The following is a 24,988-nucleotide window of genomic DNA, read 5'->3' as shown; positions in this document are numbered from 1 at the left end:
CTTTCTTTAATATTCTCGCATTATAATAATATGCTCATCTTCCAAATAATCCCACTGTGCCAGGGTATTTCTCCCTTACCAAGCTCTCATTGCCTGAATCAACTAAAGACAATTTGAGGACAAGACTAGGATCTTTCTGAATATATATATGTATATATATATACATATATATATATATGTATTGTGTATGTATGAGAGAGAGAGAGCACACATGTGCACACATCACATGTGTACTGGACATGAACAGCATTTAGGTGCTGCCCTTAGCTTTTTATTACTAAAGGCCAATGTTCTATCACTGGAGCCATAGCTCTACTCGTGGCTCTTGCTGGTTCATTGGAGATGAGAGTCCCATGGACTTTTCTGCTAAGGCTGGCTTTGAACCTCAATCCTCAGATCTCAGCCTTCTGAGTAGCTCCGGTTATGGGTGTGTGCCATCAGTGGCCATTTTGAATATTTTTAGATATTCAATGCAATGCTGCCTTTTCTTGTGAAGTTAATGAATTCTTGCGTTCCTTTGCCCTGAACCACAGGAAGATAAATAAAAACAGTTACTTAAGCACAATGATCATGAGTCAAATTGTATTTATTCCATGTTTATAAAAGGCAAGGAAAAGCCGGATGCTGGTGGCTCATGCCTGTCATCCTAGCTACTCAGGAGGCTGAGACCTGAGGATCACACAGTTCAAAGCCAGCTTGGGCAGGAAAGTCTGTGAGACTCTTATCTTCAATTAACCACCAGAAAATCAGACGTGGCACTGTAGCTCAAGTGGTAGAGCACTTGCCTGGAGCTGAAGAGCTGAGGGACAGCTCCCAGGCCCAGAGTTCAAGGCTCAGGACTGAACCAAAAACAAAACAAAACAAAACAGACAAGGAAGTCCACCATCCTAACTTTTCAATATTCCAGGTCATCTTGAAACATTCCCAATAATTATTCTTAATATTATAGATACATTTTTGTGTGTCAGTATTAGGGACCGAACTCAAAGCCTGGGCACTGTTGCTGAGCATTTTCCCTCAAGATTGGCCCTCTATCTATCAATTAAGCCACAGCCTGACTCCTAGCATTTTGCCAGTTCCCTGAAGATGAGAATCTCATGCACTTTCTTGCTTGTGCTGTCTTCAAACTGTGATAGTTAGATCTCAGTCCACTGTGAAATTAGGAATTCTGGGATGGGCCACAAGGTCCAGCTTCAGTATATTTTAATAGATACACACTCTTCTAGAATTCTTGCCCGGGAATTATTAGTAGCCTCTTTCCTGCAAGTCTTTTGCAGTCTTCACCTGAACCTGCCTTAAAACCCATTCTTAACAAGTTACATGAAGATCCCCTTTTGTGCTGCGCTCTAACAATTCATTGATATTCGGACAAAAGCCGTCATATTCCAGCTGAGATTCAGGCATGAGCCACCAGCACCTGGCCAGCTGAACCCTTTCTCCGAGAGTCTGCTTTTGAAGCCATCCAGTGATTTGCCTTAGCAAAACGTGGCCACCAAAGTTTCTTCCCCAGACCACGATGAAAAGAAAGAAATTCCAGCCACGCAGTGCTGTCTGTATTTCAATCGAGTCATCGCCCGTGGATCCAGCAGACAGTGTTTCTGCCATCCCCAAGCCTCCGGCCGCTTGGCTCCTCCTCCCTCCACGGCCCTGGGAGCAGGCGGCCCCCACTTGCACTGAGCGCGTGAGCTGTGTTCAAGCTGCTTGTCTTTTTGGCTGCTGCTTCTCCAGCATGAAAAGCCAGTTACCAGTCGTTCTTGGAGCTCAGCCACTTTGTAAACAATAGGCACCGTTCTGCTCCTCCTTTCAAGTCTTCTTTTCAGAGAGGAGAAAGGACCCCAATGGGAGAGGCCAGTCACGCTGTCCCCCTGCGTTCAGCGTGGGGACAAGGGACGGCTCACGTGGGGATGTGGCAGCCCAGGAAGCCTCTGCTTGTTCTCCCTTTGTTCTGTCATCTGGGGAGGAAAAGACACAGGGCATTCAGGGCCTGAGCACCGCCACTGAGCTTTTGTGCTGAAGACTAGCGCTCTACCACCCGAGCCACAGCTCCACGTTTGGCTTTTTTTGTGAGATTAATTGGAGATAAGAGTCTCATAGACTTTCCTGCACAGGCAGGGTTAGAACCTCCATCCTCCCATCTCAGCCTCCTGAGTAATCTGTATTTCAGGGTGAGCCACCGGTGGTTTCTTGGGTGGAACTTAGAATCCTCAGAGATGCCATCAAGCCTCCCTGGACCTCCCGGGCCCCTGGTGCAAGGTGGGGGAGACCCTGCCCGCTCCACAGCCTCCTCTCCCTGGCTCCCCACCGGAGGCCCGGCCCCCCCAGGAGGCCCAGGTCCCACCGGAGGCCCGGCCCCCACCGGAGGCTCGGCCCCTGGTGCCCAAGCCCCTCACTCACTCTACTCCTGCTCCTTGAGCTTGGCCAGCTGGCTTTACAGCTGCTTCACCGGGCTCATGATGGCCTGTGGCTCCTCTGCAGGTTCTGACTTTCATTGCGCTCACTCTCGCCTTTGCTGCTGACAAGAGACATGGCTCACATCGGAAGAAACCAGTATACATTCTTCCTCTCCCCCTCCCCCCAAAAAAGCAAAGAAACATGCAGAAATGTCAGAGGCAAACCTAAGAGATGCTCTTGCTGGGGCCTGAGCTAACTAAACGGCCCCCGACTTCATACCTGCCCCCTGCGATCTGAGATGGTCTCTGCTGCAGCCCCTTTGCTATTCCACAAGCTACACAAAATTCTGGGAGCAGCAGCTCCTGTGGCAGGCAAACTTCCTCTTACAAGCCATGCCTCCTTCTGAGCATCTCAAGGCGAACACCCAAACTCAGGAGCTCACCTCGCTCCTGCTCCATCCTGGGAATCAAGGACAGCGATCCCACGGATCTCCTCCAAGGACAAAGGCTGCATCAAAGACTGCAATGGTCACTCTGCAGATCTTTCCCACCCAGTCCCCCCACCCCAACCACAATTCTCCCTGTTGAACCTGAAGCCCGTGTCTGCACCCTGAAGACGCCGAAGACGTCCTCAGGTGCTGTCAGCCCCCGGCTGCCCTGAATCCACCTCCTTTCTCTGTCCTTCACCAGCTCTCTTTTTTGGCCTATGGGGGAGAGTCGTTGAAACCAATATAAGACTGCTTCAGAAACATGGGAAAGAGAAAGGAGCCATGGAAGGAAGAAGCCTGAAAATACAGACTTACATTAATGCCTCTCTGTCTCTGTCTCTGTCTCTGTCTGTCTCTCTGTCCCTCTGTCTGTCTCTCTATCTCTGCCTCTGTCTTTCTCTGTCTCTGTCTGTCTCTGCCTCTGTCTCTGTCTCTGTCTCTCTGTCTCTCTGTCTGTCTCTGTGTCTGTCTCAGCCTCTGTCTTTCTGTCTCTGTCTCTCTGTCTCTGTCTCTCTGTCTCTGTGTCTCTGTCTCTGTCTCTGTGTCTCTGTTTCTCTGTATCTCTGTCTATGTCTCTGTCTCTCTGTCTCTGTCTCTCAGTCTATGTCTCTGTCTCTCTGTCTCTGTCTCTCTGTCTATGTCTCTGTCTCTCTGTCTCTGTCTCTCTGTCTCTGTCGCTGTCTCTGTCTCTGTCTCTCTGTCTCTCTGTCTGTCTCTCTGTCTGTGTCTCTGTCTCTCTGTCTCTCTGTCTGTCTCTGTGTCTGTGTCTCTGTCTCTCTGTCTCTGTCTCTCTCTCCTAGCTACATACTGATCATGACAGTAGTGGGATATGAACTCAGGGCCTCACACTCTTGCTCATCTTTTGTGCTCAAGGCAGGTGCTCTACCACTTGAGTCACACCTACTCTTCTGCCTTTTTTTCTGGTTCATTGGAACTAAAAGCCTCTGGGATCCTCATCTCTCAGCTACCTCAGGAGCCAGGATTATAGACGTGATCCTTGTGTGTCATTGGTACAGTGTGTAAGCCATGCCCTCGGGTGGCTCTCTCTAGATGCGGGGTAGATCCAGGGAGTGGGGATCAAATGGGGTTTGACCCTGGTGTCCAGGGGCTGGGGAAGAGACCTCAGACTTTCACACAGGTGTGCGGTGGGACTTCCAGCATGGTCCCAGAGGAAACATCTACGACAGAGAATGGGGCTGAAGCATGAGGTAGAACCTGAGGGCCCAAAGAAAGTAGATCCAAGTATCTGGGGGTACAGCAGAGGTATGCACGGCCTCTTTGTTCCCCTGGCATGAGAGAAAGGGCTTCTAGAATAGGAGGGTGCTCAAGAAAGGTTTCCACCCCCACCAACACAGGCTGCTCCCCAACTTCCTCCATAGGTGCTCCGCAGCTTGTGGCTCCCTTTGTACCCAGGGAAGAGGAGATGGCCGGCCTCGGCGTGCCCTCTCTGCTTACCGCAGAAGCAATGACTTGTCCACACAACCACTGCTTATACCACTTCTGTTTTTCTAAGCAAACTGTGTATGTGTGTGTATTCACACATGTGCATGTACTAGTCCTAGGACTTGAACTCAGGGCCTAAGCACTGGCCCCGAGCTTTTCTACTCAAGCTTAGCATTCTGCTAATTTAGCACCGCTCCCCTTCTGGAATATTGTTGGTTCCTTAAAGATGAGTCTCACAGACTTTCCAGCCCAGGCTGGCTTCGACCTGTGATCCTCAGCTCTCAGCCTCGAGTAGCTACAATTATAGGCATCCATTTCTTTTTTTTTTTTTTTTTGTTACTATAAAGGCGATGGACAGAGAGACGACAGTGCTGTAAGTCAGATCATAAGTACATTTCTTCTTGGACAATGTCCCCCCTTCCCGTGCTCTCTCCCAGTTGTTCCCTCCAGCCCCCACCCACCAGCTGCAGAGTTCACTTCCCTTATCATGTGCAGTGAGCACCCTTTGTACTTCATTTCTGTGTCATCGTCTACCCTCCCGAAGACAGATAAATGACCATACAAGACAAAACAACAAGAGCTACAGAAACCTCTTGTTTCCATTTCCTGGAGTTCATTTTGATAAATATTATTCTGTCTGATCAGAGGCACAGAGGGTTTTTCTCTAAGAGTATTATACACATCCATTTCTTACCTTACATTTCCCACCTTTGGAAAGCTCTTCAAGTTAAATAAAACCGTCACCACTGAGGACAACATGGATCTGCCCCATTACTGGTGGTTAAAGTTGAGAGTGCAACAGGTGAATTATGAATTGATAACAGCAAGTGAGCACATGGCTGGAGGTGAAGTCTTCGCATCACGTGTGGCTCTGTGGTCTGTCTCCTCCTTTCTGCCCATTGGCTTCACCAGTCATCTCCGTGTCCCTGGTGGTATGTATAGGAGCAGAAGAAGGCCTTGTGCTAAGATTAGGTCCTTAGGCCCTGTCTATGGATGGCTGGACCTTTGTGGTGAATTCTAGTTTGAAGGTGACTCAGTAAAGGGCGGTTCACACATCACAGATGAAAGTTAAGACACCTGCCAGAGTTTCATTGCTGCCATTAAACAGCTGTGTCTCCTTAGCATTTTCCCCTCTGGATTGCTAGGTTGGCGAACTCCATCGTCAGCACCTCCAGGAATGTATTTAAGGATGAAAGGTAGAGAGGACTTGGCTCTGCACTCTGTGACTGTGGCTCACATCTGTAATCTCAGCTTCTCAGGAGACTAAGATTGGGGGACCACAGTTCCAAGCCAGCTCAGGCAGCCCATGTTTAAGCCTGGAGATTCTATTCAATTCTATTAAATATTTTGTTGGCAAAAGTATTTGTTTTTAAGCTTTTGTTGTTGTGGCATTGACCATGTGGTTCTATCACACATTGGGGAAAAATGCTTTGCCACTGAAATTCCAGAACATTACAGCCAACTTTTGTTTTTAAAACCCAAGTGTAGGAAATGGACTCATTACCTTGCTGACATAACTGTAACCCCTCTATACAGAATTAGCAAAATGAGTCCTTTCCCATAGCTTAGTCCATTCCTTCCCCTCTCCACTGCTCAGCATGCTCCCTTCCTAGGCAATACCAGACCCATGTAGTAAAGTCAGTAAATCATCAGCCTCCAGCCCTCTGTACCTTGGGATGGCACTCCTCTGGGGCAGCTACCACCCTAGAAGGCCGCCAGAGCCCCTTAGAGTGACTTCAGGTCTGGGCAGCTGCAGGACCCTTGTCTACTATACATCCTAGTCCACCACGATGAAGCCCCTGGCCCGCACGTCCACACCAGGGTCTCCGCCTCCTGGCCCCTCCCAGCCCCTCCTAACCCCCTAGGTTACATAGGTCACCCCAGACAATAGCCGGCGCTGCTTCTCACTTCTCCCTTGTGAGAAGGGGTCTTGCTGGTCCCCCTTTCCTAGCAATAAACCTGTTCTTTGTTCTTTGTACCTGAATGTCTGTGTGGTTCCCTGGCAAAGTCTGACTAATCTAATTGAGCCAACAAGTATCCTTATAAAAAAAACACCCCAAAACATCTCTAAGCGTGACTCAAAACGTTTGTGCTCAAGTAAGTAAGTGTGTGTGTGTGTGTGTGTGGGTGTGTTTGTGTGTCATGAACTTGCTGAAAACAACCTCATTTTAATGCATAAAAACTCATCATGGTGTGAGAAGAAGTCTTTTCTACCAAACTAGAGTGCTTCTGTCATATCTTTGCTTAACTGGCTCTGCAGGCCAACAGAAAAAATGTGAGCTTTAAAACTCAAACCGCGAAGAAGCTCAGAAGATTGGGCACCTTACAAATGTGCCAGAGCTTTCCCCTTACGTGAGTGCTCATGTAATGGCAAGTGTGTAAAGTGTTGCAGGACTACATCAAAGGTTATTCTGTTTGTTTACGTCAAGGTCCTTCAAATAAGAACCTTTTATTTCTTTACTGAGATTAAGTGAGAAGTAAATTTCACAGTATTGTGGGGGGGTTGGTCTTACCTAAAGTCACAGACACATTTTAACCATTGTCACGGTCTACAAAGCTTAGGAACGCTACAAACTTTGACACTACACCTATCTTTTCCAAGTCGGGTGATACATACATTTCTTTCCTTCTGCTCAGTGTCAGCCATTCCCTCGTTCTTGCTCCTCCCCTCCCTCCCATCGCTGCCCTCGAGTTGCTTAGTTCACGTTCATCAAGGTCCGGTGCAGCCGATGGACTCCTGTGGTGTATTTTTTCATCCATTGCCCTCTGGTGCTTTGCCCTCCTCCTGACTTCCCTCAGGTGTGCAGGTATATATACCATGAGGTCAGGAACATGGAGTCATCTAACAATGATGCAACAAATTAAGAAGAGGTCCTTTGCTTCTTGAGTCCTGTTTACGTTGTCCTATCTTGTTGCAGTTTGAATTTAACATCTGCATATCAGGGAGACCATGTGCCGTTTGTCTCTCTGATCTTGGCTTATTTCAATCAACATGATTTCTTCTGGTTCCATCCATTTCCCTGCAAATGCTATTGTTTTGTTTTTTCTAATGGCTGCATAATATTCCATTGTATATAGGTACCACAGTGTTTGGATCCATTCATCTGTAGTGGGGCATCTGGGTTGTTTCCATATCCTGGCTATTGTAAACAGTGCTGCAGTGAACATGGAGGTGCATGTTTCCTTGTATCCTGGTTCCTGTTGCTCAGGATAGATGCCTAGGAGTGGTATGGCTGGGTCATAGGGGAGGTCTAAACTTAGCTTTCTGAGGACCCTCCAGACTGCTTTCCAGAGTGGTTATATTAGTGTACATTCCCACCATCAGTGCAGTAGTGTTCCATTTCTGCTAGGTTTTCCTTGTTTAGTGAATAAAGATTCTGGAAATAGTTCTTTATGATCATTTTGATGTCTTGGATGTTTGTTGTAATTTTTGCTCTGGCATCCCTGATCTTATGGATTTGGGTCTCCTCTCTTCTTTTTTTTACTATGATGTGTCTAGAAGTGCTCCTCCTGGATCCTGTTTGCTAGGTGTTCTGTATACTTCTGATATGTAGGTGAGATTTTATCTTTTAAGATTAGGGAAATTTTAGGTAATAATCTTGTTGAATAAGTATTGCATCCCCCTATTCTGTATCCCTCTCCTCCATCAATTCCAGTTATACAAAGTTTGAATTTCTGGGCATTGTCTGCCAGTTCTTGGACTTCTCTTTGGTAAGTTCTGAGTATTTTCTCCAAATCTATGACTTTTTCTCCAGCTGCTGCATTTTGTCTTTGGCTCCTGATATTCTATTTTCCATCTCATTCATTCTGTCAACTAGGGCTTCCATTGTGTTTTGCATGGTGGAAATGGAACCATTTATGATATCTATATCGGTTCACAAAGTGTTAATTTCATTTTTAACAGCTATGTACCATGTCTATTCTTGACTGTATCTCTTGAAATTCTTTGGCTATCTCTTCTTTGTATTTGAATCGTGGATCTATTCATCACCCTATTTCTTTGGCCAATTCCTTCATCATCTCTTTCATTGATCATTTGTCCTCCATTTCTTCTTTACTCTCACTAGAGTTCTTTCCTGATTTGCTGCTGGCTATGGAGTTGTTTTTCTGTCTTGACGATTCATGTGTTTTATAATTTTTTTGCTGCAATGTTCACCAGAGGATCTGGGGATTAGCAGAGTCAAAGCCCAAACTCTGACTGATTTTGGTCAATAGGTGGCAGCCTTTGCTTGGTTCTGGGTTTGTTCCTGGTTGGTTGTCAGTGGTGATCTCCAGTCACAGGCTGGCTGAAAGGAATTCTGCCCAGTCTGCAGCCAAGAATGAGCGGGTTGATGGGTTTTCCAGGGTAGTAATTACTTTCAGAAGGGTTGGGCTTTTGATGGGTGCACTGGGTGTGTTTTTGGTTGTGTGTGCCTTGGCCCTGGGTGGTTTCTCTCCTCTCCAGGGGTGCTTGATCCCTTGCTTCTTATGCATACTGGCGTGCTCCGCCCACGGTCAGCACGCACACTTATGGCACCTCAGACTGGACAGGGATTTCAGCACACACAACACCCGTGGGAGTGTGCTGGCCGCGGGGTCAGGTATGCTCTTTCCCTGCAGGAGCTGGAATTCAGGTGCCCCGGGTGGGCAGATCCTGTGAGGAGAGAGGCCCAGGCCTCCAGCCACAGGGTTGCTGCCTGGCGTGGCACACACATCGGTGCCCTGGGTGCTGGGGGGGGGGTAGGGAGTGGACGTCCTCTGCTGCTGGGCATCCCAGCTAGCAGGGGAGGGGTGGACACTTGCCTCTGAGCTTTGCCAGGTGTGAGTGCAGCTTAGCTCCCCAGCTTGGCAGGTTTGGGTGGGGGTAGTGGTGGAGGAGGCTTCTGTCCTCTCTGTCCCCTTACAGTGCCGCAGTCCTTCCTGGGCAGGGCAGTGGGGGTCCAGTAAGCCCTGCTGGTCACCGCCAGTGTTGGCCTCTATGGAGGAGGGCCCCCCCCCCTGGCAGGATACGCAGGGTCCTGGGACCGGTTGTAGATTGACCAGTGTGCTGTGGGAGGTGCTGCACTCCTGGTCTCAGCCTGTGTGCTCTATCCAGGTGGGACTCTTCTACATCAGGGTTCCCACAGATCCCTGATGGTGCTGAGATGCTGAGCAGCTGCAGGGCGCTGTCCAGGCCTGGGGTGCTGAAACATGTTCCCGCCCTGTGTACACAGGGAGGTCCCTCTTAGTGTGCACAGTTGACTTGCTTCCCCACCCTTCTTTTCTCTGTCTGTTCCTGTGATTCTCTCTTACTCAGTTGTTTTGCTGTTGGAGGTCTCTTGGAGGGTTTAGGGGGTGTGGATTCTCCTTTCTCTCTTTTTGGTTGGAGAGGCTTAGGGTGAGTCTTGGGGTCCTCCAAATAAACACCTATAACTCAAATGTTATTTTCCATTGTTTAAGGTCTGTTTCCCCGAGTATGTAAGGTACAGTGGATACAGTGCCAACAATGGTTTCAATCTTAATTAGTAACCTACAGGGCTATATTCAGCTAAATTTAATCAGTTCAATAAGTTGTGGTTTCTAAACTCTCATCATGACCACGATTGAGATTTGTTGTCACAGATTTGATCCTCTGCAGCATTTACAGTCAGACCCACATAAAGATAAACAACTCTTACCAATATTTTTTGGTCAAACTTAACTTTTGTTGTTAATAAGTTCCAGGTAAGCCTTGCTTAAAAAATGATTTATGAAGTTCTCCTCGTTGCTTCAATTGGAAATGAAAAGGGCCTCTTGGCATAGACGCTCACTTGATCTGTCAGTCACTCCCTATCCACCATGGGACATGCCATCTCAGCACCTAGCAAGAAGAGACCTCCTAGACCCCCGGGACAGAGCTAGTCCTGGTGATAAAGTCTACCCCGAGGCACTTGGAAAAAACTGCACAAATGAGGGTGGATGGTACAAGATCCTAAATGGAGTCACTCTGTGCTTGCCCTTCAAAACTCACCAGAGCCAGGAGGTCAAAAGAAAATATTTATAAGTATGCCTATTTAATGCCCATACCCGTCTTTCTTGTAAGTGGACAGGAACTTACACTCTTGACCTTGATACCTTCTATGTCTACTTATACTGGGTCTCCCATACATACTCTATAGTGCAAACATCTGTAATCCAGGTATCTATAGTCCAGATACGGTAAGATCAAGGCCTCCCACTGGGACCTTAAACACTGCAATCCAGCCATAGCTTCAGAGTGGTAATTCTTAACCAGTCCATTTTGCTCTCCCCTATGCAGTTGCTGGATATTAATCAGTCAGAAGTAGTCAGGGACCTGATCCACCAGTCACAGGGCCACCTGGATTTCAAGAGAGAGGGACTTGCCAGATCATCCACCGTTTGCCCTTTCCACTGTGACTGGATGGCTGCCGGTCCCTCTGTGTTTGTGTGCCCTCTAGTAATGTTTTGACTTACTGTTCAGTCTCTGCCTCATAAGACTTCTTTCAGATTTCAGCCAAGGATGCTTACATGTATTCACAACCCAGGAAGGGTTACTGCTGCCTCTTCCTGGACTAGCTTTAGAGATTTGGTGCTCCTTTTTAACTATCAAAAGTTTGGAATGGTAAGCCTGCTCAGGGAACAATGGACGCTTCTCTTCTCTCTTCTCCAGGGGAAAGCATATGTGGATGCACAACCCTTTGGTATCCCCAAGGGACAGCAGGCAGAACAACCTAGAAGTCTCTGCCCAGCACCATAAACCCAGATAACTGGTGTACCTGGGAGTACCCCATGCTAATGGGTCACTTCTACATTGGTAGCCATACCCCCTCGTGCCTGCCCTAAGTTGGCTCTGTGCACACCAACAGATCATGAAGGGTACAAGATGGGCTCTCCCCAATGAACTCCCTTCTTCCTGAACCACGTGGCAGTCTCCTCTCAAAAAACTGTACACTTGGGTGCTGAGAAATCATAACCTTCTACGTACTCTTTTGGAAATGACTTTATTGATTCATTAATACAGTAAATTGTGAACAGTCAAGGACTGCCCTAGAACATGATCCAGCTGCTAACAATCATTTAGAAAAACAAGGTCATGATCCAGTTCTTTCCAGGCTGAATCCACTACAGATTCCTGATAATGTGTGCCCATGTAGCCCAACATAGTTATGATTGAAATGAAAAGTCCAGAAACAGAGGTTCTCTCTCTTTCACCCATTCTGAATGTTTGGGACTGTGCTCCTGGAGAAGGCTCATATGTCAGATCTTTCATTTTGTCTTTTTTTTTCTTAATTTTTTCCAGCCCAATGACTTTAAATAAGGACCTGGACACTGTCTCTGAGCTTCTTTTGCTTAAGGTTAATACTCTGCCACTTGACCAATAGTGCCACACCTTTTTCTGTGTATGTGGTACTGATGAAACAAACAAGGGCTTCGTGTAAGCCAGGTAAGTGCTCTACCACTGAGCCACAATCCCAACCCCAACTTTCATTTTGGAGTGTTCAGATGAGAGCCCTGGAGAGGCTCCTGACTACAGAGGCAGAGCAGAAAGGCCAGGATGATTCTTGACGGTGACCACCCAGTAGCCATCAGACCCCAGGGTGTAAAATGTCCAGTATTTGTAATGATGACAGAAATCGACACATATCTGGACCTTCTGAGTAGTCCCCATGTCTCTCAATGACTGCTCCAACTGAGCGTGAACCTGGGCAAATCTCTCAGGTTCGAAGTCCCCTACCCACCGTTCATGATGGGGGTAGCACTCCAGAGGGGCAGGATAGATCCCTTGTCTCAAACAGCTCAGTCTGGCTGTGTGGCTCAGGAGGCTCTGCAGGACAGAAATGGAGATGTGGTTTCCATAGAAACTGAAGAAGCTGAGGTGAGAGCACTGGCTCAGGGCGGGCAGCATGCACAAGAGCTGGGGATCTGTGATGGCACAGTCCTCCAGGGCCAGGGTCTCCAGGGTGCCAGCCCCGTGCTCCAGTAGGGCTCTCAGGGGCTCAGGACTGAAGTTGTCCAGGGCCAAACTCCTCAGACGCAGGCGCTTGAGCTGCCTGGAGCAGGGACACTGAGACAGGAACCACAAGTCAGCCTCCTTCAGTGGACACGAACTCAGAGACAAGGTCTTCAAAAGGGTGAGGTTCCTGAGGATGGTGGGCAGCTGTCCATAAAGGAAGAAGACGTTGTGCACATACAGCTCCTGCAGATGCTGCAGCTGTCCCAGATGTACAGCGTATTTGCAGGAATATGAGAAATTCTTGTATCTGCAAGTGACGTTGACTCTCATCCTGGAGAATTGGAGGATGCGAAGGTTCTTCATCTGACTTAGGTAAGGGGCAACTTTTTTCATGGTTTCTCGATGCCAGAATTTATTCACCTTTAGCTCCTGGATGGAGTCCAGCCTCACCACACGCAGAGCCTTCTGGATTTCAGAGATGGAGTCAGACAGAATCAGCAGCTTCCTGGAGCACAGCTGGACTCGTTCTCCCCTCTCCCTGGCCCACTGGAGCAGGTGGGCTTGGAGAGCATCCGGGGTGCCATGTTTGATGGTCAGGTCCATGAGTAAAATCAAGGGCTGCTCTTCAGTCATCAGTAAACGACAGCTCTCTGTTGGCTTGTCAGTCAGGACATCTGGATAAGCGACTCGGGCCATTGAAGGGTAGCCCTCTATCCAGATGTTGGGGTGCTCATTCCGCAGGTCGAGAACTTGCAGTTTCCACTGACTGGGGCGCTCTTTCTTGGCCAGTAGCAGATGGAGCCCATCCAGGACAGCGCTGAAGGTTTCCAGGTCTGGAGACTCTGCCAGGTCCCCCAGGGGGAGGCAGGAGAAGGGCCAGGCCTGCACCAGGGCCTTCAGCACCTCTGTGTGGGCCCTGGCATAGAGCTCCACGAACAGCGAAGGGAACAGCAACACCGGTAGATCCTCCAGGGCAGAGATGGCCAGGGCCTGGTTGCTCAGCAGGCTCTGCATGGCCAGATACTGGAGCGAGGGTGGGGTCCTGTCGCTCATCTTCAAGGCCAGAAGTGGAGCAGATGTGGACCAGGTGTGCAGGACTCTCTGAATCCCAGCAGGGCTAGGCACTCAAGGCAGATTCCAGGCTTCTGCTCTTCTCTGGCCCTTTGGCATCTTTATACCCCAGTCCCACCCTCCCTTCTGTGTATCTAGCAATGGGAGAGCAGATTCTGATGGGATTTCTGAGTAACACCCACCACACCCTGGCTGGGTCTAACAATCTAGATTACTTGAAAGAGAGATTCTACTCAGAGTGATAAGATTATAGACAGGACCCACTGGGCCCAACTTCCATTTCAAATGTGTAACACACACACACACACACACTCACACACTCACACATTTTGGCCCTTATTTGTTAACCCTTTGAGAAATTTCCACAGATATTTCACTACCTTGAGCCTGCAAAAGTTCCAAGAACGACAGCTAGCCCAATCTGATAGCATCCACAAACACTTCTCTAGAAAATTATTTCCCTCCCTCCCTCCCTCCCTCCGTCCGTCCCTCCCTTCCTACTTCCCTCCCTTCCTCCCTCCTTCCCTCCCTCCATCCCTTCCTCCCTCCCTCCCTGCCTTCCTTCCTTCCTTCCTTCCTTCCTTCCTTCCTTCCTTCCTTCCTTCCTTCCTTCCTTCCTTCCTTCCTTCCTGTCTTTTTTTTATTGTTCATCTCACAACTTGAATTGAGGGCATGGCCAGTGTCCTTGAGCTTCTTTTCCTCAATGCTTTTGCTCCAATATTTGAATCACAACACTACTTTCTTCTTTTTTCTGTGGAGTTTATTGAAGATAGGAATCTAAGTCATGGCAGAGATATGGCTGTTTATCAGAAAACCAGAGAAATACAGTGAGAAATGTCAAGGCAGAGTCCCTAAAAAGGTGGATAACATGGCAGGATTACCCAACACTTCCTAGTCCTCACTCTCAATGTTAATAGACTTAACTCTTTAATTCAATGACATAGATTCACTAGTAGGATAAAAGAGCAAGATCTATCCATGTGCAAGACACATCTTGCCAAGAAAAACAAACATTTTGAATGTGAAAGACTGGAATAAAACTTTTCAAGAAAATTGCTCCCATAAACAGGTTGGAGTAGCAACAATAATATCAGAAAAATAGATTTCAATTTAAAATTAGAAGAGAAAAAGGGCATTACAAACTAATAAAGGGATCTCTTCTAGAAGTTTCTAACAATTCTAAATATCTATTCACCAATATCAGAGCACCCAAATTCATCAAACTAAAACTACAGGACCTAAAAAAACCCCATAGAATCAAAAATAGTAATCGTTGGTGATTTTAACACACCACTGTTGCACTGGATAAATGAACCCATAAAGTGTAACAGAAAAACGTCAGAACTAAATCCCCTAAATATCTGCATTGACTGACTAGACTTCACAGACATCTACAGAATATTTGACCAGGCATCATCAGAATACATATTTTTCTGAGAAGCACATGGAATATTTTCCAAAACAAATAATATGTAAGTCTGTGCAGAAAGTCTGCACAGTTCTGAAATACTAAAATTATTCCCAGCATTCTGTCAGACCACATGATGTATTATTATAGTTCAATATAAACAATCATCATGGGCTGGGAAGTCAATGGAACACCAGACCCCCTGGAAATATTACTGGAAGGGATAGGAGAAGCAGGAAGGCTCCTTGGCATAGGCCAAAACTCCTAAATAAAGATCCAGAATCACCACAAGTTAAATAATAACTAGATGAATGGAACTGAAAAAACTGAAGAGATTCTGCACGGCAAAGGACACAGTCGCAAGACAAATAGCCCACGGAATGGGATAAAATCTTTACTTGCATTTCATCTGACTAGTGCCTCCTATCTAAAATATAAGTACAGCTAAACAAATTAAACCTACCAAAAACAAAATCTCAAAGTAATGACTAGCCAGCTAGAGATTTAAAGAGTGATTTCTATGAAAAAGAAACTTGAATGGCCCATAAACACATGAGGAGTTGTTCCACATCCCTAGCCATAAAAGAAATACAAATCAAATCAACATTGAGATTCTAACTAATCCCAATTAGAATGGCTACTATCAAAAAACAAACAAACAAAAAAATCATCCAAAAATCCCTTACAATAACAGATGATGTTGAGGATATAGCCAAGAGGGAACAATACTACAAATGTTGGTGGGGAATGTAGACTTGTGTAACTACTAAGGAAGGCAGTATGGAGGTTCTCCAACTAACCAACCATAAAACTTCATTCTTATGCAAATGGCCCAAACCAGGTCACATTAAAACAGCACAACCCTGATCTCTGCGGCACTGATACCCTAGCTAAGATATGGAGCCAACCCAGTTTCTCCTCAGTGGATAAATGAATGAAGAAAATATGGTATATATATATGCCATGGAACTTTATGCTTCCATCAGAAAGAATGTTATTTCCCTACTCATGTGGAAATGGAAGACTTTGAGAAAATTACACTAAGTAAAGTAAGCCAGACCCAAAGAAACAGAATGCACGTTTTCCCTTATTTGTTATCATTCAAATGTGCCTATAAATGTACAGTAAATCCAAAGTACCACTTCCAGTTTTCTGGTGGGTAGAGTCTCAGACACTTTCCTGCCCAGGCTGGCTTTGAATCTCAATCATCAGATCTGGGCATCCTGAGTAGCTAGGATTATATCTCCATCTTCTCTTATCTTATATTTTGTTCCTCAAATCATTCAGCTGTTTGAGCTTATTTTTATACATGGCCTCTCACAGTTTGTTGACATCCTTCTTTCTTTTGTCTTTCTTCTTTGCTGTTCAAGAGACAACTGTTACTGTGCATTGTTGACCTTTCCAGGCCCTGGTTCATTTGTCTGTTTGATCTTGTCTGTACTCTGCACTGAGGTTTAGGCAGCCAATGTAAGTCCACTGGCTGGAAGTGTTCAGCCCTGTGGCCCTGCAGTTAAGGTGGTGTTACCATCGCTTTCCTTCCTCTCTGGCCCTCAGCTTGCTGGAATCAGAGCCTTCCATCTCTATGTGAGCTTGCCATTACAGTCTTTGCCCAAATACTATGGCTGCATAACCCAGAAATCCCTAAGCCCTGAGTGACCTCTGACTGCCAAGTTCCCTGATTTGGGGTGAATCCCACCGCCTACTGGGGTCAGGCCATTACAAGCAGTCAGGGTGAGGACATTACTTTGTGGTTTGAACTATAGCTACCCATGGAGGCTAGTTCCTTTCTTCTTTCTTTCTTTCTTTCTTTCTTTCTTTCTTTCTTTCTTTCTTTCTTTCTTTCTTTCTTTCTTTCTTTCCTTCCTTCCTTCCTTCTTTCTACTTGTTTCCTTGCTGGTGGAGGAGAACAGAAGAAACATGCTGGAGAATTTATTGAGCAACAGTGAGGGGTAGCAACCTTACTGTGGGATTGGAGATTGTGCAAGTAGATGGGGCTGGAATTAGGCTTTTATACATTCTGAGCAAGGAGGTAGAGTTTACTTTGGTTCTGTACAGGGGCGATGATTGCAGATGTGGACAGAAGATAAGGTAGGTGCGCATAGTGAATATTGGCTGCCTTATCTTTAGGGAGCAGAAGGGAGTGATCTTACTTCCAAAGTCTCAAGCTTTGTACGGTTCACACAGCTCTCCATCTGTCTTGTCTTGGCTGACTTTCTGGGGGTCCAATTCTCAGCCTTCTGGCATTCCAACCTCCTAACCCTTTCCTGCCTCACAGCTCAGCCTCAGTGCCCCCTACAGGTTAGGCCTACAATAGAATGTGGATGGCCAGGCTAGGTCCCATTTTCCAGCCTGTGTCAAGCATGTCCATGCACACCTGGGGTCTAGCCTGACATCTGGATGCACCTGAGATAATACACTGGAGCTCATTCCTTCAATAAGACTTTATCACAGGGCCTGGGTGCAGTCCCTGAGCTCTATTGCTCAAGGCTCCCATTCCGCCTCTTGAGCCACAGGACCACTTGCAGTAATCTAGTGGTTTGTTGAAGATAAGAGTCTCATGGACTTTGCCGCCCAGGCTGGCTTGGAACTGAGATCCTCATCTCTCAGTTTCCTGAGTAGCTAGGATTACAGACATGAGCCACCAGCTCTTGGAAGTTCCTTTCATTTCTCATACAGCCTTTGGCGACTGAAGTTCTGGGTGGGTCAGCCAGACTGGAGTTGTGGGACCTCCCCCCCATGTGGAATTTGGAGGGTGTGAGGTCCCGGAGACTCTGGTGGAGTCCTTGCTACTGGGCTGGCAGACTGGTTCCCCTTTACTGGCCCAACCCTGGGGCTGCATTCACTGATTCATCCTTTTGCTGCAGTGAAGTTTCTAAAAGTAACGGGAAGATTCCCTCCCTGGAGCCTCATTCTCCTGGATGAGGTCACAGCACTGGATGTGGACGGGCAGATAACCAAACATGTTTTACAGCTCGTGTTTTTCTGCTGATGAGAACCACAGCTGCAGAGTCTGAGGGCATGCTCCCCAGACCTCCAGGGGAGTCTGAAAGAAGGAAAGGGACACAGTGGCCACTGCGGCATAATAAGGCTTGTCACCCACAACACATCATCTGCCTGCACTATTGTCATGTAAGCTGCCAGCCGGAGTCCCCGCTGAGCTGAAGCTTCAATGATCTTCTTCCTCCTCTTCTGCCTTTCCGTGCCTGGAATTTCATCGCTCAATTCCAGTTCCTTCTCCAGAATGAAAGCCCTGGTCCGGGTGGATGGAGACATGATGATTGTGGGGTTTTTTCCCCCTCAACGCTTTGCAACTGGACTGCAGGGAAGATAGCTCGGCCCAGGATGAGCACAGAACACCATGGGACATGCCATCTCAGCACCTAGCCAGAAGAGACCTGCTAGACCCCCAGGACAGAGCTAGTCCTGGTGATGAGGTCTACCCCGAGACACTTGGAAAAAACTGCATAAATGAGGGTGGATGGTGCGAGATGCTAAATGGAGTCACTCTGTGCTTGCCCTTCAAAACTCACCAGAGGCAGGAGGTCAAAAGAAAATATTTATAAGTATGCCTATTTAATGCCCATACCCGTCTTTCTTGTAAGTGGACAGGAACTTACACTCATGACCTTGATACCTTCTATGTCTACTTATAAGGGGGCTCCCATACATACTCTGTCATGCAAACATCTGTAGTCCAGGTATCTATAGTCCAGTTACAGTAAGATCAAGGCCTCCCACTGGGATCTTAACCACTGCAATCCAGCCCTAGCTTCGGAGTGGTTATTATAACCAGTCCATTTAGCTCTCCCCTATGCAGTTGCTGGATATTAATCAGTCAGAAGTAGCAGGGGCCTGATCCACCAGTCACAGGGCCACCTGGATTGCAAGAGAGAGGGACTTGCCAGATCATCCACCGTTTGCCCTTTCCACTGTGACTGGATGGCTGCCGGTCCCTCTGTGTTTGTGTGCCCTCCAGTAATGTTTTGACTTACTGTTCAGTCTCTGCCTCATAAGACTTCTTTCAGATTTCAGCCAAGGATGCTTACATGTGTTTACCACCCAGGAAGGGTTACTGCTGCCTCCTCCTGGACCACATGACACCTCTGCCTTCTATCCCCAAGCTTAACTCCACCTGCTAGCAGGAAGTAGCTATAGAGATTTGGTGCTCCTGTTTAACTATCAAAAGTTTGGAATGGTAAGCCTGCTCAGGCAACAATGGACCCTTCTCTTCTCTCTTCTCCAACCCTTTGTTATCCCCAAGGGACAGAAGGCAGACCAACCTAGAATCCCTGCCCACCACTATAAACCCAGGTAACTGGTGTACCTGGGAGTACTGGGAGGACACTGGCTAATAGGTCACTTCTACATTGGTAGCCATAGCCCCTCGTGCCTGCCCTCATTTGGCTCTGTGCACACCAACAGATCATGAAAGCCACAAGATGGGCTCTCCCCAATGAACTCCCTTCTTCCTGAACCACGTGGCAGTCTCCTCTCAGAAAACTGTACACTTTGGTGCTGAGAAATAATAACATTATCTGTATTATTTTGGAAATGACTTTATTGATTCATTAATACAGCAAATTGTGAACAGTCAAGGACTGCCCTAGAACATGAGCCAGTTGGTCACAATCATTTAGAAAAACAAGGTCATGGTCCAGTTCTTTCCAGGCTGAATCCACTACAGATTCCTGATAATGTGTGCCCATGTATAGCCCAACATAGTTATGATTGAAATGAAAAGTCCAGAAACAGAGGTTCTCTCTCTTCCATCCATTCTGAGTGTTGGGGTCGGTGCTCCAGGAGAATGCTCTTATGTCATATCTTTCATTTTGTTTTTTATTTCTTATTTTTGCCAGTCCTATGACTTGAAATAAGGACCTAGACACTGTCTCTGAGCTTCTTTTCTTAAGGTTAATACTCTGCCACATGAACAACAGTTCCACTTCCAACTTTTTCTGTGTATGTGGTACTGATGAATCAAACAAGGGCTTCCTGCAAGGCAGGTGAGCGCTCTATCACTGAGCCACAATCCCAACCCCAACTTTCATTTTGGAGTGCTCAGATGAGAGCCCAGGAGAGGCTCCTGACTACAGAGGCAGAGCAGAAAGGCCAGGATGATTCTTGACGGTGACCACCCAGTAGCCATCAGACCCCAGGGTGTAAAAGGTCCAGTATTTGTGATGATGACAGAAATCGATACAGATCTGGACCTTCTGAGTAGTCCCCATGTCTCTCAATGACTGCTCCAACTGAGCCTGAACGTGGGCAAATCTCTCAGGTTCGAAGTCCCCTACCCACCGTTCATGATGGGGGTAGCACTCCAGAGGGGCAGGATAGATCCCTTGTCTCAAACAGTCCAGTCTGGCTGTGTGGCTCAGGAGGCTCTGCAGGATAGAAATGGAGATGTGGTTTCCATAGAAACTGAAGAAGCTGAGGTGGGAGCACTGGCTCAGGGCGGGCAGCATGCACAAGAGCTGGGAATCTGTGATGGCACAGTCCTCCAGGGCCAGGGTTTCCAGGGTTCCGGCCTCATACTCCAGTAGGGCTCTCAGGGGCTCAGGACTGAAGTTGTCCAGGGGCAAACTCCTCAGACGCAGGTGCTTGAGTTGCCTGGAGCAGGGACACTGGGACAGGAACCACAAGTCAGCTTCCTTCAGTGGACACGAACTCAGAGACAAGGTCTTCAAAAGGGTGAGGTTCCTGAGTATGGTGGGCAGCCGTCCATAAAGGAAGAAGACGTCGTGCACATACAGCTCCTGCAGATGATACAGCTGTCCCAGATGTACAGCATATTTGTAGGAATATGAGAAATTCTTGTGTCTGCAAGTGACAGTCAGTCTCATCCTGGAGAATTGGAGGATGCGAAGGTTCTTCATCTGACTTAGGTAAGGGGCAACTTTTTTCATGGTTTCTCGATGCCAGAATTTATTCACCTTTAGCTCCTGGATGGAGTCCAGCCTCACCACACGCAGAGCCTTCTGGATTTCAGAGATGGAGCCAGACAGAATCAGCAGCTTCCTGGAGCACAGCTGGACTCGTTCTCCCCTCTCCCTGGCCCACTGGAGCAGGTAGGCTTGGAGAGCATCCTGGGTGCCATGTTTGATGGTCAGGTCCATGAGTAAAATCAAGGGCTGCTCTTCAGTCATCATTGAACCACAGCTCTCTGTTGTCCTGTCAGTCAGGACATCTGGATAAGAGATTTGGGCCATTGAAGGGTAGCCCTGTATCCAGATGTTGGGGTGCTCATTCCGCAGGTCGAGGACTTGCAGTTTCCACCTACTGGGGCGCTCCTTCTTGGCCAGTAGCAGATCGAGCCCATCCAGGACAGCCTTGAAGGTTTCCAGGTCTGGAGACTCTGCCAGGTCCCCCAGAGGGAGGCAGGAGAAGGGCCAGGCCTGGACCAGGGCCTTCAGCATCTCTGTGTGGGCCCTGGCATAGACCTCCACGAACAGCGAAGGGAACAGCAACACCGGTAGATCCTCCAGGGCAGCGATGGCCAGGGCCTGGTTGCTCAGCAGGCTCTGCATGGCCAGATACTGGAGCGAGGGTGGGTTCCTGTCGCTCATCTTCAAGGCCAGAAGTGGAGCAGATGTGGACCAGGTGTGCAGGACTCTCTGAATCCCAGCAGGGCTAGGCACTCAAGGCCGACTCCAGGCCTCTGCTCTTCTCTGGCCCTTTGGCATCTTTATACCCCAGTCCCACCCTCCCCTCTGTGTATCTACCAATGGGAGAGCAGATTCTGATGGGATTTCTGAGTAACACCTACCACACCTCATCTGGTTCAAATGGTCTAGATTAATTTAAACAGAGATTCTACTCAGAGTGATAAGATTATACACAGGATCCACTGGGCCCAGCTTCCATTTCAAATGTGTAACACACACACACACACACACACACACACACACACACACACACACACACATTTCCTGTGCTTATTTTTTATCCCTTTGAGAAATTTCCACAGATATTTCAGTTCCTTGAGCCTGCAAAAGTTCCAAGAACATCAGCCAGCCCAATCTTATAGCATGCACAAACATTTCTCTAGAAAATTATTTCCCTTCCTCCCTTCCTCCTTCATTCCTTCCTTTTTCCCTCATTCTTTCTTTCCTTCCTTCCTTTGTTCCTTCCTTTGTTCCTTCATTCATTCATTTGTTCATTGGTTCGTTCCTTCATTCCTTCCTTCCTTCCTTCCTGTCTTTTTTTTTTATTGTTCATCTCACAACTTGAATTGAGGGCATGGCCAGTGTCCTTGAGCTTCTTTTCCTCAATGCTTTTGCTCCAACATTTGAACCAAAACAGTACTTTCCTCTTTTTTTCTGTGGAGTTTATTGAAGATAGGAATCTAAGTCATGGCAGAGATATGGCTGTTTATCAGAAAACCAGAGAAATATAGTGAGAAATGTCAAGGCAGAGTCCCTAAAAAGGTGGATAACATGGCAGGATTACCAAACACTTCTCAGTCCTCACTCTCAATGTTAATAGACTTAACTCTTTAATTCAATGACATAGATTCACTAGTAGGATAAAAGAGCAAGATCTATCCATGTGCAAGACACATCTTGCCAAGAAAAACAAACATTTTGAATGTGAAAGACTGGAATAAATGCTTTCAAGAAAATTGCTCCCATAAACAGGTTGGAGTACCAGTAATAATATCAGAAAAAATAGATTTCAATTTAAAATTAGAAGAGACAAAGGGCATTACAAACTAATAAAGGGATCTCTTCTAGAAGTTTCTAACAATTCTAAATATCTATTCACCAATACCAGAGCACCCAACTTCATCAAACTAATACTATAGGACCTAAAAAAAACCCCATAGAATCAAAAATAGTAATTGTTGGTGATTTTAACATACCACTGTTTCACTGGATAAATGAACCCATAAAGTGTAACAGAAAAACGTCAGAACTAAATCCCCTAAATATCTGCATTGACTGACTAGACTTCACAGACATCTACAGAATATTTGACCAGGCATCATCAGAATACATATTTTTCTGAGAAGCACATGGAATATTTTCCAAAACCAATAACATATAAGTCTGTGCAGAAAGTCTGCACAAGTTCTGAAATATTAAAATTATTCCCAGCATTCTGTCAGACCACATGCTGTATTATTATAGTTCAATATAAACAGTCATCATGGGCTGGGAAGGTGGCTCAGTGGTAGAGCACTTACCTTGCATGCATGAGGCCCTGGGTTCCATTCCTCAGCACCACATAAGCAGAAAAGAGCCATAAGTAGCTCTGTGGCTCAAGTGGTAGGGTGCTAGCCTTGAGCTGAAGAGGTGAGGGACGGTGCCCAGGCCCAGAGTTCACCCCACCATTATTGACCAAACACACACACACACACACACACACTCACACACCAACCAGTCATCATAAAATCTCTATAACTCATGGAGACTGAATAATATATTGTTGCAGAAGAAGTGGTTCATTGAAAAGATCAGAATGGAAGTAGAAACACAAGATGGAAGATAGACAGCCTGTGCCACAAATAGTGCTGGCAGTTTTGGCTATCCACATGCAGAAAACTGAAGTTAGATCCTTCCATAACACATCGCACAAGAGTCAGTTCCCATTAGATCACAGACATTAATGGAACACCAGACCCCCTGGAAATATTACTGGAAGGGATAGGAGAAGCAGGAAGCTCCTTGGTATAGGCCAAAACTCCTAAATAAAGACCCAGAATCACCACAAGTTAAATAATAACTAGATGAATGGAACTGAAAAAACTGAAGAGCTTCTGCATGGCAAAGGACACAGTAGCAAGACAAATAGCCCACAGAATGGGATAACATCTTTACTTACTAGTGCCTCCTATCTAAAATGTAAGTACAGCTAAACAAATTAACCCTACCAAAAACAAAACCTCAAAGTAATGACTAGCCAGCTAGAGCTTTAAAGAGTGATTTCTATGAAAAAGAAACATGAATGGCCCATAGACACATGAAGAGGTGTTCCACATTCCTAGCTATAAAAGGAATACAAATCAAATCAACTTTGAGATTCTACCTCATCCCAATTAGAATGGCTACTATCAAAAAAAAAACCATCCAAAAATCCCTAACAATAAAAGATGATGTTGAGGATATGGCCAAAAGGGAACAATACTACAAATGTTGGTGGGGAATGTAGACTTGTGTAACTACTAAGGAAGGCAGTATGGAGGTTCCCCAACTAACCATCCATAAAACTTCATTCTTATGCAAATGGCCCAAATCAGGCCACATTAAAACAGCACAACCCTGATCTCTGCAGCACTGATACCCTAGCTAAGATATGGAGCCAATCCAGTTGTCCCTCAGTGGATAAAGGAATGAGGAAAATGTGGTATATATATCCCATGGAACTTTATGCTTCCATCAGAAAGAATGTTATTTCCCTACTCATGTGGAAATGGAAGACTTTGAGAAAATTACACTAAGTAAAGTAAGCCAGACCCAAAGAAACAAAATGCACGGTTTCCCTCATTTGTTATCATTCATATGTGCGTATAAATCTATGGTAAATCCAAAGGATAGTAAAAGACTTGGACATGATTAATCAAACAGCCTTGTAAATACTCACACAGTGAGAAGAAAGGAGGATATGCTTAGAAAAGGATCACAAGGGTTCAATTTGCATGATGGGATCATATAAAATGATGCTAATCAAAATGAACTCTAAGAAATGGAAGCTAGCCCGATTTTATTGCATTCTCTGTTCCTTTTATTTCATTTTTGTATTCTTTTTTGCCTCTTTTTGTTGTTTTTTATTTCTGTGCCTTTGTCTTGTATGCACATTTATCTCATTTGGGAGAGGATGGGGAAGCGTGGAAATGGTGGGAAATGAACTTTACACTTTGGAGGGGAGGTCAGTGGGAAGGAGAAAAAGTGGAAGGAATGAAGGACACCGTTTTAAAGGAAATGTACTCAAATTGTAATCCTTCTGTATATCATCTTCACAATTAAATTTAAAGGTTAACAGAAAGCTTCTCAACGACTTTCTGGTCAGACTGGCTTTGAACTGCCATCCTGACATCTAGTCTTCCTGACTAGGAGAATTAAAGGTGTGAGCCACCAAAGTCCTGTGTAAGTCAATATTCTTTCTTTTTCCCTCCTTTCCTCTCTCCCTCCCTCCCTCCCTCTCCCTCCCTCCCTCCCTCCCTGTCTCCCTCCCTTCATCCCTCCCTCACTTCCTTCCTTCCTTCCTTCTTTCCTTTCTTCCTTCTTTCCTTCCTTCCTTCCTTCTTTCCTTCCTTCCTTCCTTCCTTCTTCCCTCC

General features: G+C 46.4%; 2 protein-coding genes across 2 annotated transcripts; both read right to left on the bottom strand.

Annotated features, from left to right (window-relative positions):
- Positions 1-11,807: 11,807 nt before the first annotated feature.
- Positions 11,808-13,286, bottom strand: LOC138820046 (PRAME family member 12-like). The gene has a single exon (XM_070011688.1). The coding sequence runs from the start codon at positions 13,284-13,286 to the stop codon at positions 11,808-11,810; it is 1,479 nt and encodes a 492-aa protein (XP_069867789.1).
- Positions 13,287-19,799: 6,513 nt separating this feature from the next.
- Positions 19,800-21,278, bottom strand: LOC138820045 (PRAME family member 12-like). Its single transcript, XM_070011687.1, has one exon. The coding sequence runs from the start codon at positions 21,276-21,278 to the stop codon at positions 19,800-19,802; it is 1,479 nt and encodes a 492-aa protein (XP_069867788.1).
- Positions 21,279-24,988: the final 3,710 nt, after the last annotated feature.

This window comes from Dipodomys merriami, unplaced genomic scaffold (assembly GCF_024711535.1).
Source record: "Dipodomys merriami isolate MVZ:Mamm:240054 unplaced genomic scaffold, mDipMer1.0.p SCAF_84, whole genome shotgun sequence".
NCBI classification, from domain to species: Eukaryota; Metazoa; Chordata; class Mammalia; order Rodentia; family Heteromyidae; genus Dipodomys; species Dipodomys merriami.
Note: the sequence above shows the minus strand (reverse complement) of the source record. Positions and strands in the feature narration are given on the sequence as shown.